At 47.3% G+C, this 18,283-nt stretch overlaps 2 protein-coding genes across 3 annotated transcripts in view; both read right to left on the bottom strand.

Annotated features, from left to right (window-relative positions):
- Positions 1-18,283, bottom strand: part of HRH1 (histamine receptor H1) — an 80,832-nt gene that overhangs the window by 47,813 nt on the left and 14,736 nt on the right. The window contains exon 1 of one of the 2 annotated variants that reach the window (XM_060631773.3): positions 8,973-9,155. The exons of the other annotated variant lie outside the window; for it this stretch is intronic. Within the exon in view, the coding sequence (XP_060487756.1) occupies positions 8,973-9,000 (28 nt within the window). The 5' untranslated portion in view covers positions 9,001-9,155. Of the gene's footprint in view, positions 1-8,972; positions 9,156-18,283 lie in introns of those variants that run through there. 2 annotated transcript variants of the gene reach the window in all.
- The window catches only part of ATG7 (autophagy related 7), a 342,261-nt gene that overhangs the window by 309,309 nt on the left and 14,669 nt on the right, over positions 1-18,283 (bottom strand). The window lies entirely within an intron of this gene.

Here is an 18,283-nt window from a genome sequence, read left to right as displayed (position 1 = left end):
TTGCTGCTCACAATGACCCAGAGAGAATGGCAGTGCTGGAATTTAGCATTCCAGTTTAGCAGAAGGGGTAACTGAGGTTCAGTGAGGGGGAAGGAAACTGATACATTAAGTACCCCCTATTTGCCAGATGTTTTTGCATTGCTTTGTTCATACACACACACACACACACACACACACACACACACACACACACATAAATACACCTGTGCCCAGAGTTAGAAAAAAATGATACTAAAGAAAATAGAGTACAAAATTAAACTGTTGGGACTACACCAAAATAAAAAGCTTGTCAACAAAACAGCAACCTAATGGATGGGAGAAAATATCTACAAATGATATTTCTGATAAGAAGTTAATGTCCGAAATGTATAACTTATACAACTCAATACCCAAAAAACAAAAAATCTGATTAAAAATGGGCAGAAGACATGAACAGACACTTATCCAAAGAAGACATCCAGATGGCCAACAGACACATGAAAAGAAGCTCAACATCACTCATCATCAGAGAAATGCAAATTAAAACCACAATGAGGTATCACTTTACACCTGTCAGAATGGTTAAAATAAAAAACACAAGAAACAACAAGTGCTGGTGAGGATGTGGAGAAAAAGGAACCCTTGTGCACTGTTGGCGGGAATTCATAGTGGTGCAGCCACTGTGGAAAACAGTATGGAGGTTCCTCAAAAAGTTAAAAATAGAACTACCATATGGTCCAGCAATTCTACTACTGGTTTATTTACCCAAAGAAAACAAAATCACTAATTCGACAGGATCCATGCACCCCTATGTTTATTGCCGCATTATTTACAATAGCCAACATAGGGAAGCAACCCTATGTCCACTGATAGATGAATGGAGAAAGAAGATGTGAGATACACACGCACTCAACAGAGTATTACACAGCCATAAAAAAAGAATGATATCTTGTCATTAGCAACAACATGGATGGACCTAGACAATATAATGCGAAGTGAAATAACTCACGCAAAGACAAATAACAAATGATTTCACTCATATGTGGAATTTAAGAAACAATACAAAGAAAAAAGACCAAAAAACCCCACAAAAAAACAGGCTCTTAAACACAGAGAACAAACTGATGGTTACCAGAGAGGAGGTGGGTGGGGGGAGGGGTAAAACAGCCGAAGGGGATTAAGAGTACACTTATCTTGACAAGCACTGAGAAATGTACAGAGCTGCTGAATCATTACATCTGAAATTGTTATAACACTGTGTTAATTGTACTTCAATCAAAAAAGAAAAAAGAAAGGAAAAAACTAAGCCCATTCCCCCAGCCACTGAGATCTTATTCCCAGAAGCACTTCTGTTACTAACATCCTGTGTCTCCTGCACCAAACTATGTGCACAGAAGCAGAAGTGTTGACATAAACTCTTTGCTCCTTCCTTCTCCCTCCTTCCTTCCCTTTCTTTCTTTCTTTTAAACAAATGGCCTTTGAAAGGCATTCTATGTCATTTCATATGAATTGGAGTCACTCTTTTCCACAGTTGCAGAGCAAGACATCTATGGCTATACGGTCCTTTATTTAACCAATATCTTATAGGGGGCATTTATGGTTATTTCCAAGCTTTTGCCACTTCAGACTCTCCTCGTACAATCGCTGATTCACCTGGGTGCTAGTCCTCTGTAGGACGGACTTCTGGAAGTGGCATCGCTCAGTCGAAGGATTTGTGCATTTAAAATCTCTTAAGATCCAAAGCGCTCTCCGTAGGCTGCGCCCTTTGCACAGTATTAGCAACTTCTGAGGGTGTCTGTTTCTGCACGACCTTGATAACAGGATGTCTTGTCTAACTTTTAAATCTTTGCCATTCTGGTAAGTTGGAGTGATATGATCATAGTTTAATTCACAATCCTTCTAATAAGAGAGGCTGAGCATCATTTTACATGATTAATGCCTTTTGTAATCCCCCCTTTTCTGTTCATGTTCTTTGACTGTTTTTTTTCTGTGGGGTTGACCTTTCTCTTATTGGTTGTAAGGACTCCTTATATATTAAGAAAATCAGCTCATGTGTGGGATATATGTTTACAAATATTTTTTTCTAGGTGACTTGTCTTTTGACTTTGCTTATAGTATTATAATGAAGACATTTAAAATTTTTAGGTGTTGGAATTTACCAAACATTTTTGGTGCATCTTTGTACATTGTACTTAGAAAGGCCATCTCCATCCAATTTGAGCTTATTTTAAAAATCTCTTATCTTCTTCAAATACTGGTATTTTATCTTTTTTTTTCATTTAAGTTTTTGATCAATCTGGAATTAATTCTGGTGAAATGAGTGAGTTGAGGTGCAACTTAGTATTTCCCAGGCAGCTCTCCAACTGTTCCAACACCATTCACTGAGTGACGCGTCTTTTCCCCAGGGATTTGCAGTTCCACCTTACATACACATTACATTCTCCTAAGTATTCAGGTCTACTTCCAGGCTCTTCTGTGTGTCAGGCTGCCTACCTGTTCTGGAGCCAGGCACTTTCATGCATGACCACATTAACCAAAGCACACCAGTGGTGCAGGTGAGGCTACAGCCAGATCTTCTAATCTGTGCTACTTTATTTCCTGTAACTGGTGCTAATGCTCTCCTGACCCTGGAGGTGGGGGATCAGAGAGGCCCCAGATCCTGGTCCCCCAAGACAGGGGGACACCCCAGGCATAAAAGTCAGCCTCTTCTTCTCCTTCACCCACTTAGGGGCAGTGAATGGTTATCAGCCAGCTCCGAGCTGGATCCCAGCTTTCTCAAGAGAGAAGCAGTTTGCCCTTGGGTAAGTTATTTCACCTCTCGCAGCCTCAGTTTTCTTCTCTGCAAAATGATAATAATAATAATAATGCCTATGTCATGCTTCCAGGATTCGGTCATCTGGTAACGGACAAAAGCGCGATAGTAAAAGCCACAGTTTTGACTACTAAGTGCACCGCCACCATGGCAGAGCTGCTGTCCCTTGTTCTCAGGCCAGCAATGTCCATCACTTTGATTTATCAGAGCCAAGCTGTGCAGCTTTCTGAAAGCTGGTTAATAAATCTGAAGTTCTGGCTGTGCACACCCCAAGGGTATAAAACTCTCAAGGGAAAGTTCCTTGCAAGATGAAAGGGCCTGACCTTTGGAATGCTAAGTCTGACCTCAGAGCTGCAGCACTAAAAAGAACTTAATGTACAGCCCGATCCTGCTTGGCAGGGGTCTAGAGACCCCTTAGGAGCCCCACAAGGTGGGTAGAAAGAGCAGGAAAACTCTCTCAAGGGAAGGTGGTTGGAGGTCAAGGCTTCCACATAATACCAAACAACCCAGTGAACTGCTCCCTGGGAGTCACACGTGCTCATATCTGGAACTTCCATCCGCTTCCCCTGAGTGCCGTGACCCGGGGAAGTCAGGCTCAGAGCCCAGAAGTTGCCATAAGCAGCATCTCTCAGAATGCCCACATTCCAGAACAAGAAGGACATCCTCCTCCTCCTTCACCCCACATCAGCATGGCACCTCGGGTTTACAAACCACCATCACACTGTTTCCTGTATCATCGGAGCTCCCCAAGAGCAAAGCACTAATATTATTCCCATTTTCCAGATGAGCAAACCAGGACTCACATTGAGCACATGAGTATCCCAAAGTCAAGATGATAGGGAGTCACAAAGTTAGAACTCAGGTCTTCTCAGTCTGTAGGCCAGACCACCAGGAGCTCTCGACAAGGGCCAAAGTATCCTGTCTGCTTGGTCACCTGTTTGTTCAATAAACACGCATCCAGGGGCGCCTGGGGGGGCTCCGTCAGTTGAGCGTCCCACTCCTGATTTCAGCTCAGGTCGTGATCTCACGGTTTGTGGGTTTGAACCCCGCACTGGGCTCTGTGCTGACAGCGTGGAGCCTGCTTGGGATTTTCTCTCTCTCCCTCTTTCTCTGCTCCTCCTCCATGTGCGCGTGTGCACAAGCACACATTTTCTCACACTTTCTCACAAATAAAAAAACATTTTTTAAATGTTTATTCATTTTTTTGAGAGACAGAGACAGAGAGCAAGTGGGGGAGGGGCAGAGAGAGGGAATACGAAGCAGGATCTGGGTTACGAGCGGTCAGCACAGAGCCGAACCCGAGCCCCACCTGGGGCTCAAACCCACGAACCATGAGATCGTGACCTAAGCTGAAGCTTAACCACTGAGCCGTCCGTGCACCTGATAAATAAACATTAAAAATAAGTAAATAAACACGCATCCAGCACCAACTTCATATCCAGCGCTGGAGTCAGTGTTGGATGTGCAGAAGCTGAGAAAACACAGTTCTCACTCAAAAGGGCCAAATAAACAAATAACTACTCTGTGACATCAACTGTAATGGGTGTACCAAGTGCTGTGCAGGGGTCAGGGAAGGAGCAATTAGCCTCTATGAATCAGGAGAGGCTTCCCGGAGGAGGCAATTGTGAGACAAAACTTGAATGATGCTTTCATCATCAATGAGAAGCAGGAGTTGATTTCTTCCTCGGTGACTGAAAATGCAGGTTTCTGAGCCCCACTCCTCCCCCAGGCAATGCTCTAGACTCCTGCCCTCTCTGGCTGTACTTCAGAATTTCCAGGGATGCTTGGTAAAAATACCCATTCATAAGGCTCACACTCCAGACCCCCTCAATCTGACTCTATAGTGCTAGTACCCAGAGGCACTTCACTTTTCTCACAATCCCCCAAGTTTTTGTCTGAGGGTGTATGACTGGGGCCTGCTATCCAATGAGCAGCTATCGCCAGTTTTTCCTTATGAGCATTATTTGTTTTAAGAACAGCTAAAAACAGTGGAAAAATAAAGCCAGAAGCCCCAAGGATGAACCCCATGCCCATTTATCCTACCACAATTAGTCTGATTCTCTCATTCGGGCTTCAAAAACAATATCTGGGTACGTTAGGAAAGTGCTTCCTCCGCTCCCATTAGTAATGCCTGACTTGTTAGCTTCTTATGTCTGTCTGGGAGAAAGGTGGCCCCAGAAACATGAGACGGGGAGGGCAGGCTGGGCTTTGCTGGCAGCTTTTAAGAAAGGGAGCAAAATATCCAGTGATAAAGAGCATGGAGCTAGACCACCTGTGTTCAGATTCTGCCTCTGTTGCTTTTGAGCTGTGTGACTCCAAACAAGTTACTTACCCTCTCTGTCTCACTTTCTTCATCCATCAAGTAGGAATATAGCAATAATCTCTCTCTCATAGGTTGTGTGAAGACGAACTCAGTTCACGTATGTAAACGACTTAGAATTGTGCCTGTCAGATGCAACGAATTTGCCATAGCTAGTTGCTTCCATTATATTAACATGTGACTTGGTCGTAAAAGTTGGGAGGTGGGAGGCTGGCCATAGGCTAAGACTGGGGTGGCTCTTAAACCACCAGGAAGTATCTTCTCTGGCCACCAGTTTTCATTCAGCAAAGTCCTGCTACGCTCATTTACTGTGCTGGGCACCGGAGAAAGAGCAATGAATGAGACACGGGGCCTGCCCTCAAGAGGCGCCAGGCTTCACAAAACATGAGCCAACCATTTCATCATCTGCCTCTCTGAGCGGCAGGGAACTGCCCCCTCCCAGAAGGGGAACAGGATCCTGGGTGCTTTAAAACAACAGAGCAAGCTTTCCTGCCACCCGCCTTCATCACAAGTTTATTTGCAACGTCCAGCCCAGAACATAGGAAGGTGGGCAGGACAAGACAAGGATCCCTAGGAATCAAGTAGAGAAGATCTTCCTTAGCAGTAGTCACCCCCATGCACACACACACACGTGCCCATGCCCCTTGTGGGCCCCTGGGAAAAGCAGGTCCGATCCTGCAGCTGTATTTGCCTAGAACAGAATTTCTCAGCCTCTGCACTGCTGGCACCTTGGGGCAGGAGAATTCTTTGGGGGGGGGGGCTGCCTGGGCACTCTAAGATGTTTAGCAGCATCCCTGGCCTGTACCTTCGAAAGGTCAGTAGCACCTCTTCCCAACCCTCCCCAGGTCACAACCACCAAAAATACCTGTAGGGAAAAAAGCCCAGTGGGGGCAAAATCACTCTCGGCTAAGAACCACTGCTTTAGAATCTGAGCCCCCCTGTCCAAGAGACCCCCCCCCCCCCATACACACACCCAGTGAGAACACAGACTTGCCTGATTTCTACAAGGAGAGGCCCAAGGGATATTTACCTCCCAAAGCCAGCACAGTCTAGGCTCGGGTTGGCCTTGGGGATAGTTAAACTTCTGGCTTCCTCAGGCCACCACCTCAAAAAGGTGGGTCTCAGCTGGGCCTGGACTACATTCAAAATCTTGCAAGTCTAAATTTTTTTTTAACGTTTCTTTTTGAGACAGAGAGAGACAGAGCATGAACGGGGGAGGGTCAGAGAGAGGGAGACACAGAATCTGAAATAGGCTCCAGGCTCTAAGCGGTCAGCACAGAGCCCAACGCGGGGCTCGAACTCACGGACCGCGAGATCATGACCTGAGCCGAAGTCTGATGCTTAACCGACTGAGCCACCCAGGTGCCCCTAAAATCTTCCAAGTCTAAAGATGATGAAAGCATCAGATAGGATCAGAGTGGGAAGTGCGTTTTCCTTTTCCCTCAGGTGTCCTCTGTGGTTATTAGAAAGTCTGATATAATCACAATCGATATTAGCAAAGAAAAAAAGGAAAAAGTCCCTTCCTGGGGTAACCCAGGATGGAGTACCCCAGGACACGCGTTGTGGCAGCAAAAGAGAAGACAGACATTGGGGTTAGAAAATCCCGATGCTGTCACTTCCCAGACGTGAGCCCTCAGGTGAGGGACTTCATCTCTCTGAGTATCAGTTTCTACACGTAAATGGGCATGCAGGAACACGTATGACTTTGGGAAGTTGGGAAGACTGAACGAGAAGATGTTCCTGGAAGCATTTCAGGCAATGCTTACCACATAGAAGTTGCTCAGAGCAGGTGAGCTTACACTCCCTCCTTCACCTCCCTTTTACACATAACAACATGGGGGTGCACAGAGAGGAGTAACCTGCCCAAGGTCACACAGCTGGGCTCCATTGCAGATATGCTTTAGGCCATTTCTGAATCCAAGAGGAGGAAGTAACTTTCCTTCTCTGGCATGAGTTGCTTCATCTGTGAAATTGATAGAGGAGAGGGACAGATGGGATATTATCGGGAGGCCTATCTGGCCCTGTGAACTGAGATACTACCGCACACCTGTCTAAAGTGGCCGAAATGGCTAAAATTAACAACTCAGGAGACAACAGATGTTGGCGAGAATGTGGAGAATGGGGAATCCTTTTGCACTGCTGGTGGGAATACAAGCTGGTGCAGCCACTCTGGAAAACAGTACGGAGGTTCCTCAAAAATTAAAAATAGAGCTACCCTACGACCCAGCCATTGTACTACTGGGAATTTATCCAAAGGATACAAAAATGCTGATTCAAAGGGGCACTTGCACCCCAATGTTTACAGCAGCGCTATCCGCAATAGCCAAATTGTGGAAACAGCCCAAATCCCAGATGTCCATCGACTGATGAATGGATAAAGAGGATGCGGTATACATACACAATGGAATACTACTCAGTGATGAAAAAGAATGAAATCTTTCCACCTACAACCACATGGATGGAACTAGAGGAGATTATGCCAAGGGAAATAAGTCAGTCAGTGAAAGACAGACATCGCATGATTTCACTCCTATGTGCAATTTGAGAGACTGAACACAGGGGAAGGGAAGGAAAAATGAGATACAAACAGGAAGGAAAAGCATAAGAGACTCTTCAATAGAGAAAACAAACTGAGGGTTCCTGGAGGGAGGTGGTTGGGGGATGGGTTAAATCAGTGACGGGAATTAAGGAGGGCACTTTCTGGGATGCGCACTGGGTGTCCTATGTAAGAGATGAATCACCAGGCTCTACTCCTGAAGTCAAGACTACACAGTATGTTCACTAACTTGAATATAAATTAAACAAATAAAAGAGCGTTCTATTAATGATAACAACTAACAGCTACCCGGTATTTGTCAGGCACCTTACATACTTTGTATCATAACCTGGGAACAGCAAGTTATAGATGAGGGAACTGAGGCGTCATATACCTGATAACGAGCTAATAATCCAGAAAATATAAAGAACTTTTACGAATCAACGATAAAAAAGCAAATAACCCAAGTAAAAATAAGCAAAGACTCTGAATGGACCTTTTTCTGAAGATCTGTAAATACTCAATAAGGACATGAAAAGATGCTCAACATCATTAGCCGTCAGGGCAATGCAACTCAAAACCACAATGAAATATCACTTCACGCTCACTGGCAAGGCTAAAATAAAAAAGACAAGTAGGTGTTGTGGAGGATGTGGGAGAAATTAAGACCTTCATACATTTCAATGAGACTGTAAAATAGTACAGCCTCTTTGAAAAATAGGCAATTCCTCAAAAAGTTAAGCAAACCCACAGTTACCATATGACACAAATTCCACTCCTACATATACATACATGGAGTGGAATTTGTGCATGTGTGTGTGTAGCCAAGAGAAATAAAAACATATATCCACATAAAAACCTGTTCCTAGCAGGGGTGCCTGAGTGGCTCAGTTGAGCGCCTGACTTCGGCTCAGGTCATGATCTCACAGCTCATGGGTTTGAGCCCCATGTCGGGCTCTGTGCTGACAGCTCAGAGCCTGGAGCCTGCTTCAGATTCTGTGTCTCCCTCTCTCTCTGCCCCTTCTCAGCTTGCTTTCTCTCTCTCTCTCTCTCTCTCAAAAATAAATAAAACGTTAAAAAAAATTTTTTTAAAAAGTTGTTCATAGCAGCGTTATTCATAATAGCTCAAGTGCGGAAACAACCCAAATGTTCATCCAATGATGAATGGATACATAAAGTGTGCACCCTCCATACAATCGATTACTCAGCCACCACAAGGAACGAAATTCTGACCCTGGCCACAACATGAACAGACCTTGAAAACATTATGCTCAATGAAAGAAGCCGACGCCACCAAAGACCGCACATTATATGACTCCACTTACAGGAAATGTCCAGAAGAGGCAAATCCATAGAGACAGAAAGGGGACTGGCGGTTGCCAGGGGCTGTGGGGTGAGCCTGGAAGAGGGAGGAAATGGGGAGTAACTGTAATGGGTCAGGGCTTTTTTGTGGGGTGATAAAAATGTTTTAAAATTAGATCATGGTGATGGTTGCACATCTCTGAACATACCAAAAGCCATTGAATTGTGCACTTTAAATGGGTGAATTGTGTGGTCTGTGAAGTATATCCTAACAAAGCTATTCAGAAAGAAAAAGAAACTGAGGTCTAGGGAGGCAAAGAGACTTCCTGAAACACAAGTTGGGGCTCCCACTCTCCAGACGCATGCTCTCTGGCTGACTTTCTGAAAAGAAAAAAAAGGAACTATGTGTGAGCTTCCAACATGCCATAGGCCAGGAACCTTGCATCTATTTTATTTAATCCCTAAGGCATAGGCACTACTAGCCTCAAGTTTCGGAAGAGAACACAGAGGCTCAGAAGTGTGGAGTTACCCACCTGAGGCGCCGTCTTAAGCCAGGTTCCCCAGAAACAGAGCCAGAGGGAAGGATTCATAAGTGAGAGATGTGCCAAGGGAAGGGTCTGGGGAGAAAGCAGAAAGGGGGTGAGGGAGAGGGAGCCGAGCAGGTATCCTGCGCGGGAGTTCTGAAGTGTCTGACACAGCCCAGGGGTGGCCCAGCCAAGGCATGGAAGATGGGCTTCCAGATTCCCACACCCAACAGTCTTTGGTCCAGGGCTGAGGGGATGGGAGTGAACGTATAAATTCTCGGACACTTCTGGATCTCTGCACTTGTGGACAAAATGGCTCATAGCCCAAGAGCAGCCCTTCAGAGAAGGGTCATGGTGTGTACCTTTGGAGGCAAAAGCACCGTGAGTTGGAGGAAGGTCACAGAGAAACTGTAAAGGACATAGGGTAGAACACCAACATTGTCCACTGCACGCACCTAGCTAGGAAATAAGGACCTGGGATTTGAAACCAGGTCTCTTCCCAAAGCCCATGAACTTGGCACCTTTCTTTAACAGGGACGTGCCCATAGATGAGGCAGGGGAATGGACCAAACGTATGGCCCACCGGTGTGAGGAGGACAAGCTGGGTCCTGAAGGAAAGGAGGACGGTGCCCGGAGGTCACAGTCTGGGTAGGACATGAACCTGAACCCCAGGGGAGACAAGAGGAACTAAGTACGCGTGAGGCAGAAGGCTGCGTGACGAGGAATGTTGGCCGGGACAGGCGAACAGCATCTCCTCCCTCCAAGGCCTGGATCTAAATGCAAGCCAGCCCCCTCTTCTCGGCTTCGGGAAGCTCTGGTGTGGGGGTAGAGGGGCCAAAATAACAGAGATGCCTGCAGGAAGCAGATGTGTCTGAAAGAACCCCCACAGAGGGCACTCTTTTGGATACATCTCTTCAGAGGGAGGCTGAATTGCTGCAGGGACAGGCTGACTCCTGTCTCTATCTGTGCCAACTGAGAAGCTGCTGTGTTTAAAGAGAAGCCATAAACAGCTCATAAATCCCAGGTGACTGTGACCTGCTCCACTTACTCACCCAGCATGAAGGGTCTGCTCTGTGAGCAACTTAGCAGGCAAAGTGAATTGATTCAAAGATAAATTCTCTACTTCTTCATGCCTGTGATGGACCTGGATGGCACTGTGTTGGGCACTGGGGGTGGAGGGAAAGAAGCAGAGGTGTTAAAACGAATCAGACAAGGTCTCTGCCCTCAAGGAGATCATCATCAAGTAGAAAAGACAGACACAGCAGGAATCACAACACAGGGTGATAAGTGTCATGGTAAGAGTTAATGATGGGAGCATAGAGGCATAGAGCCCAAAGGAGGGACTACTCCCTCATCCTGGAGGAGCTAGGGGATAACTCACAGAGGATAACTCACAGAGGAGGTAATGTTTGAATTGGGTTTTGAAGGATGAGTAGGAGTTCACCAGGAAAAAAAAGTGAAGGAAGTGCCATTTCAAAGTTACTCAGCTGATGGAGACTAGGGCTGGGTTTGTACTTGACCCCATACTGTGCTCTGGAGTATATACCATTACCTTAACACTCCCATTACATTAATCTCCCAAATTGCAACCTTAGTTTTTAAAAAGCACAATAGAAATTATCCCCTTTGGGGCACCTGGGTGGCTCAGTCGGTTAAGCATCTGACTTCGGCTCAGGTCACATCTCACGGCTTGTGAGTTTGAGCCCCGTGTCAGGCTCTGTGCTTATAGCTCGAGCCTGGAACCTGCTTTGGATTCTGTGTGTGTGTCTCTCTCTCTGTCCTCCCCCTGCTCACACTGTCTCTCTCTGTCTCTCAAAAAAGGAATAAATGTTAAAAAAAAAAAAATCAGAGATCATCCCCTTTGGAGTCAGTCTTGTCTGAATCTTGGCTTTAGCCCTCATTAACAGTATAACCTTGGGCCTAGCTAACAGTAAACACTCAATATTCATTAATTTCTATTCTCTCTTTCCTACTTGGTTATATATAGGCTCATCCTGCCCAGGTCCTGAGCCACCTTGAGACACTGGACACCAGAAGGTGTCACCAGCAGGTGGCATCGGGAACTGAAGCCAGAGGCCTGCAATACACAGCTAGCATGGTGGGGTGGGAATCACGGTGCCCATGTACCTCTCTAAACCTTAGACCCCATCACCCCACCGTGCTAGCCTAGGAGATGGCTTTCAACAGGTGGTGGTGGTGGTGACGTCTGGAGGTATCAGCTGTGGAGCATCTGGAAATGGAGGGCGTGTTCTGAATCATCACCATGATTTGGAGGGCACAACTGGCATTTAGCGGGCAGCAGTGAGTGAGGCCTCATACAGCAAGCACTGTCCTTTGTCCTGCCTACTTTTAAATGTTCCCTGGACTCTGTGTAGGTGGAGACACGTGTTTATAACCATCTAAATCTAGAACGCCTCCGTCCATTTACATACAAACACAAGAATTCATCGCGTGGTTTCAATCTGCTCTGAATCGTCTAATACTGCCCTGATCATGCATCGGGGAAGGTGATGCATTGTTTTGTTTGGAGCTTTACCATGGACTGAGTCACCGGGTGGCATTTGACTTGCTGACTCAACACGCCTGTATCTGCCTACCTTTGTACCCATGCCTTTACCTGATTCTAGATGTGACTGCAGGCATGTGTCTGCTTCAGAAGATCTTTGAGTGTGGGTGTGCCCAAGCATTTATGGAGTGAAACATGTATTAGTATTGCATTATAAATGGCTTTCCTCTTTTGTCTCCTTTACCACAAGATTAGTGTATGGCTACTGTTACCACCACCATTTTTAATATTTGTAGGTAGATTGCTCGGTCCATGTATGAACTGCATTTTAGGATGGGAAAGAGGGTATCACGAACTATTAGTAATGAAAGAGAGCACTGGGTCTGAGGGATGCAAACCCACTGGTCTAGTCCATACGACTGGGAATCTTTCCCATTTCCTTGGGATGACAGGTAGTATAGCTTAAGGATAGGAACCAGGGTTTGGGAACCAGAAAGACTTAATTTGAAACCCAGGTTTACTACTCACAAGTTATATGACTTGGGGGAATTCGTATAACCCTGCTGGCCCTTAGCTTTCTTATCTGCAAAACGGGGTAAAATAGCCTTGTCCCCCGGGTTGTAGTGCAGGTTAAATGAGGCTGACTGTGACAGGGCACACATTAAGTGCTCAGTAACAACAGAAGCTGATTTATCATGATGTTGTTGTTGTCGCCTATCCACAGGATCCTCCCCAGCTGGAACTCTGAGATGTGACCAGGTTTCACGTCTCAACCACACCCGCATCCTGGTATCTCCAGACACTAAGGGAGATCCATATGAACCATGGAACCAAGACACCCCTGCTGGGACCATGTTAGATCTAGGCCTGAATCAGTCCTCACACGCTACTGAATGGTTGCCCTGGGTGGTGTGGGTGGGGGGAGCATTCTATTGCCCAAAACTCCTCCCGTTTCCACGCTGGCTTTGAGCTCACCTTCCTCACTCGTCTCACTACCATTGGGGCTCTGGCATGCCCTGAGCTGAGTCTGTAGGCTATGGGGACAGCCAGGTGTTGCCTCCCAGCTTCTGGCTCTGGCCTCTGAGCATCCAGGATCAGCCAGGGCCCCTCTGCACTAGGCCCATGCCAGCCTCAGAGTGCTGGAGACAGCTGTGTCCTCCCAAGGTTAGGCAGCCTCAGAGCCCTCACCTAGCTCTACACAAGCCAAGTTTACAGTTCATGGCATACAAACTCTGGAGTGGGCCCTGGGAGCTGGCTTTTCTTATCACCATTCCTTTGTGGGTTTCTCTGCTCTTTCACTATCCTCTTCTCTTCTCTTTATTCCTCTCAGTAACCCCAGTTTTCATCTCCTGCTTCCTGGCTTCTGTTCTCAGAGACCCTGGGCAGGTCTTGAATCATGCATGTGGCCATCGGAGGGAAATGATTCTTTCCCCCAAGGCAATGGGAACCAGCAGAGTTGTCAGGGTGGAGATGTCCTCTGCCAGCCTCAGAAGAGCCAGACCTATCTCTTCACTCCTCCTCTCTTTGGCTGAGTCATAAGGAATTCAGAGAAGGTGATGAATGAAATCTGGTCTTGATGAAGTGTTGTCTGAGAGTCCTGAGATAACACACATGGATTCCTGCTCTGAAGAAGTACATGGTTTAGCTGGGAGGAGACAGTTACATAACAGATAACTATAGTTAAACGTGGTACATGTTGAGTGTGACATTTGCTCCAGAGGCTATGGGCCTTCTCAAGTGGGAAAGGTCGAGTAATTTTGCCTTGGCAAGGTGGGAAGTCTTCCGAGAAAAGTTAACACTGGAGTGGGTTATTGAAGGATGAGTAGGATTTTCTGAGGCCTGGGCCACTCTCAAGCCTCACCCCATACTGTTAGCCCTACAACTCTGGCATGGTTAGCTCATGCCTTTCTTCCTGAGTGACAATCTTAGGCGGAAAAGGAGATGGATAAGGCACTGAGAATGAAACACAACTCTTTATGCCCACAAGGATCCATATTTAGACTGGATCCTGGTTCAGAGGTATTGACTTCTCCAGACTGTTCCCTAAACACAAAAATCAGTATTTCCCAGAGTCCCACAGAGCATGAATTTCTTAGAAAGTCCTGTATGTTACGTGAAAAAGGAGACTCCAAGATCAAATAAAGTTCAGAAACATTAGGTTAAGCAAAGTCAAGCAGATTCTACTGCAGGATTTCTCAGAGCCTTTAAAGTTAAAATAATAAGACAATAATAATTTGTATTTGTATTTATTGATACAAATATTTACTACTATTAAAATATCATAATTTTAAAGCTTCTCTTTATTTAGTGTTTCCTAATGTACAAGACGGATGCTACACATTATCTCATAAATATTCCTGATAACTTTATGTCATTGGTACTGCCATTATTCCCATTTTGCAGATGAGACTGAATCAACCCAAGAAGTGGTGGAACTGAGATTCAAAGCCAGGTTCTGTCTGAGCTGAAGTCCTCACGCTTTACTGGGCATCGTGAATCCCTAAGAAGGGGATGTGATATGCCGCATTCCCAGACTTATGCGACCATGGAACCTCCTTCTATTGAGGGTTCCACGGAGTGGCTTTGGGAAACACTTTCTCCCTAGTGAGATTCACCGAAGGCAACAGAAGGACTTTGAGGCTGTGTTTCTCTCTCCTCCTCCCCCTTCTCAGCTGGGCCCAGGGGTCCTGAGTCCTCAACAGACCCTTCCACGTCCACCCCAGGGGCTGGTGTGAGAATTCGGGGGAGTTCCCAAGGGAAGTCGAGAGCCCGGCCAGCAGTTCCTAAACTGTCCAGATCTAAATAGATGACTTCACTGGCCACGTATGACCTGCAGAAGGTTCCAATTTTTATTCTTAGCTAGTTCTAAGTGACTGCTTCAAACTTAGCAGCTGCTTCTGTCTCCTGGAGACTAGATAGGTTACAAACTTGGAATTTGTGCGACATTACCCACTGAGCAAGGCAAAGTATGGGCTGGTGCAGTGTGACCAAACAGGGCCGCTGGCCAGACCCAGACCTCATCTTTCTCACTTGGGCTCCAACAACACTAGCCTCTGCACTGATGTCTCCAAGCCCTTCTTGCCAGTTCCTCCCTGCTGGCAGAGTGGTCTTTCAACCAGCAGTGTTCATCTTGTTACTCCCTTCCTTGGAACTCCTCAGTGGCTCCCTCGTGCTCTGGTAGAAGTCCAAATCACTTGGTCTGATTTTCAAGGTCCTGGGAGATACAAGAGACTTTGTAGCCACTGTCCCTTTCTCAAGAGAACACATGGATGAACAAAGAAGCTATAAAAGTGACACGCACAAGGTCTAGGCACCTGTCCCTGAAGACAAGCCATCTCAGGGAGGGGGCCAAGTAAGCAGCACCTGCCACATCTCCTGCCCAAATATCTTTTCTTTTGGAGACTGTTGTTAACAAGGAACAGAGAAAGCTTTCCCCTTGCCGAATAAGTAAAAAAGTTGTATTAATATGTCCCACTCGATCCTGCTTGAGACCAGGCAAGAGACTCCAGGGAGGTGGTAAAAGCAGTTCAGACATATCCCCGTTTAGGGCTATCCCAACATTGGGGCAGTGCCCTTGCTAGCCTTCATCTAAGACCAATGACACAGGCCTAATGAAGGTCCTGCACTGCTTGAAGAGCCACGAGCCCACATTTACTAGGGAGCTGGGAGCAGAGCAGGTGATGTCTGGGTGCTTTTCGGCACTGCGTCACCTCACTCTGTAAGCTGCATATGCGCCACCTTGTTAAAACGCAGAGTCCGATTCTGCAGCTCTGGAGTGGGGCCTGACGTTCTCCATTTCTAACAAACTCCCAACTTATGCAGTTGCTGCTGGTCCTGGGACCACTCCACGAAGTGCAAGTTTCTGGAAAATAAATAAAAAAAAGTTTCCCGCCCACTTGGTCTCCCAGGGATGCTGAAACTTTCATTGCAATGAAAAGATTCTAGGTTAGACCAAGGGAGTCAATCCCTAATGACCTGCTTAACTCTCTAGGCATGTCCATCTCCGACCACCCCCTGCCCATGAGCTTGACTTGATGCTCTGGCAAACCCTAACTCCTTCCGATTTCCTGGACGCACGATGCTATTTGGTTGGGATGCTATTTCCCTCTGCTGAGGCTGTACCTTCTGCCTGTGAGCTCATTTCACCTGATTGCGCTAAATTACATCCTGCTTATCTTTGAAAAATATGCTACTGCATCCTTAGGCTGAGATAAGTATCACGTATCACCGCCCCCCCCCCCCGCCCTCCCCATAACCCCACGGGCATCCTTGCAGCTGCAGTCCTTGTGTCCATTTAGACCATAGCACATATCTTCTCACGTGGAGACTGACTGTACACGGGTCTGCCTTCCCCACCATGCTGCAGGTTCCAAAGCCTTGCCCCCCCATTATTTCCTCAGAACCTAGCACAGAGTCTGGCACATAGTAGGTATGCAATAAATATCTGGCGCACTGATCCAAAGCTGAGAACATCTCCTCCAAGGAAAGCCTTTAGCAGATTCTATCCATCTTAAAGAGAAAGGGCTTAATTTTATAAACAAAGTGTGTCTAGGGGTTGTCTTTTTCTGCTTCCTTCCTTGCTCCTGAGTTGAAAGAAAGGTGTGAAGTGACGAGCACAGTAATGCAGTTTGCTGATGCTCTACCTGGGTCAACTCACTGAGTCCCGTGAGGCAGATCCTACTCTCAAATCCCCTGGAACCGGTAAGAAAACTGGGACTCCCAGGGGTCACTGACCCATCACGCAGTGTGTAAACGGCAGAGCAAGTGGGGATTCCAACACGGCTCTGTACGACTGCAAGCCCTGGGGTCCTCCTCCCGAGTTCCTGCAAAGCTGCAGAGCTCCAAGTGTGCCTTCTGAATAGGGGAGGGGAGCCCTAACAGCGTCCACATGCTGTGGGAAGGCGAGGTGTGGGATGTAGTTCCAGAGGGCTGGGGCATGGAGAAGGGGGAGGAGGACCATTTCCTCGAGACAAGGTGTCAAAAGGGATCTAATTTTTGAAGGACACCTGGATGGGGAGACTCGGTCTCCAAATGGAGCTGTTCTTGCTGCAAGACAGCGAGCAACTGATTTTTGATATCAATTCAGAGAAACAGTCAGAAGGGTTGTCGGCTTTGACTTGACAGAGATGCTGTGGGGAGGCTGTTTCAAAGGGCAAGACAATGAATGTATTGCCTCTTGAAGGGAGCAGAAGGAACGGCTAGACAAGGGATTCCAGAGTGAGTCACATCCTGGCTCTAGCCTGCTCAAGCCTTGGGGGGCCTGGGAGGTGGCTTCGAGTGGCCCCACAGGTGGTGCCCTGTGTCCCACACTCCCTACAGGAACAAAGCTTCCAGTTGAGCCCAGCCAGCCTTTGTCTCCTCCATCACAGCCTGGCTTCCCGCCCCCACTCTGTTCCTCTGAGCCATCACTGCTGTAATGAGCTGGCTGAGGTGGGCCAGAGGGTGAGCAAGGGAATGATGTCCCCTCCCCCCAGACCTCCTCCAGGCCTCTCCTACTCCCCCATCTCTTGGTTTCCATGACAGCATCTGGCAACGAGGCATCTACTTCAAACTGCTGGCAGGGATGCCAGGCAGGAGCCACAGAGACACAGGCCTGGGGGCAACACAGGAGAGGTCTCAGCTGTTGAATGTCTGCTCTATGTGGGTCCCATTGAAGACCTGACATCCAGCACCTCCCTTAGGCCTCACCCCAACCAAGCAAGGAGCCCAGTGTTGTCCCATTTTTCACAGCTAAGGAAACTGAGGCACAGAGAGGGGGAAGGGACATGCTCAGGACCATACAGAGCAGAGCCAGGATTCAAACTCAGACTTCTGTGGGCCCTAAGCCCTGGCCTTTCATCACTATGCCACCCTGACTCTTGGCCAGGGATCAGTTGTTCAGGCCCAAACCCCATCACTTGCGACAGGCCCTCGGGTGAATCCCTTCACCTCTCTGAGACCCTGCAGAATGGGGCTGTGGAGTTCCATTGCTCTGAGGGGCCGTGAGGACTGAAATAAGTTAGGGCAAGCCCCAGGCTCTTATTTGGATTTCAGTAAAGGGGTCTGTCCCTCCACTTTCAACTTGAAAGGTCCCGACTCCAGGGTGCCTGTCAGAGCAGAACCAGGGCTGCCTGAAGTCCACTGGGAGAAGTCCAACCCAGAGGGGTCCCTTGCATGCTTCCCGCCTCCCGTGTTCCTGACAATAATGGCCATCACTCACCGGGCACCCACTTTGCACCATGGGCCCCGCTAGGGCCCTGCACGTTCATAATGACCCCAGGAGGGAGGTGTGATTATCATCCTCTCGTTATAGATCGGGAAACTC

This window comes from Panthera onca, chromosome A2 (genome assembly GCF_046562875.1).
Source record: "Panthera onca isolate mPanOnc1 chromosome A2, mPanOnc1 haplotype 2, whole genome shotgun sequence".
Lineage (NCBI taxonomy): Eukaryota > Metazoa > Chordata > Mammalia > Carnivora > Felidae > Panthera > Panthera onca.
The sequence above is the reverse complement of the archived record's forward strand: the minus strand, read 5'-3'. Positions and strand labels throughout refer to the sequence as shown.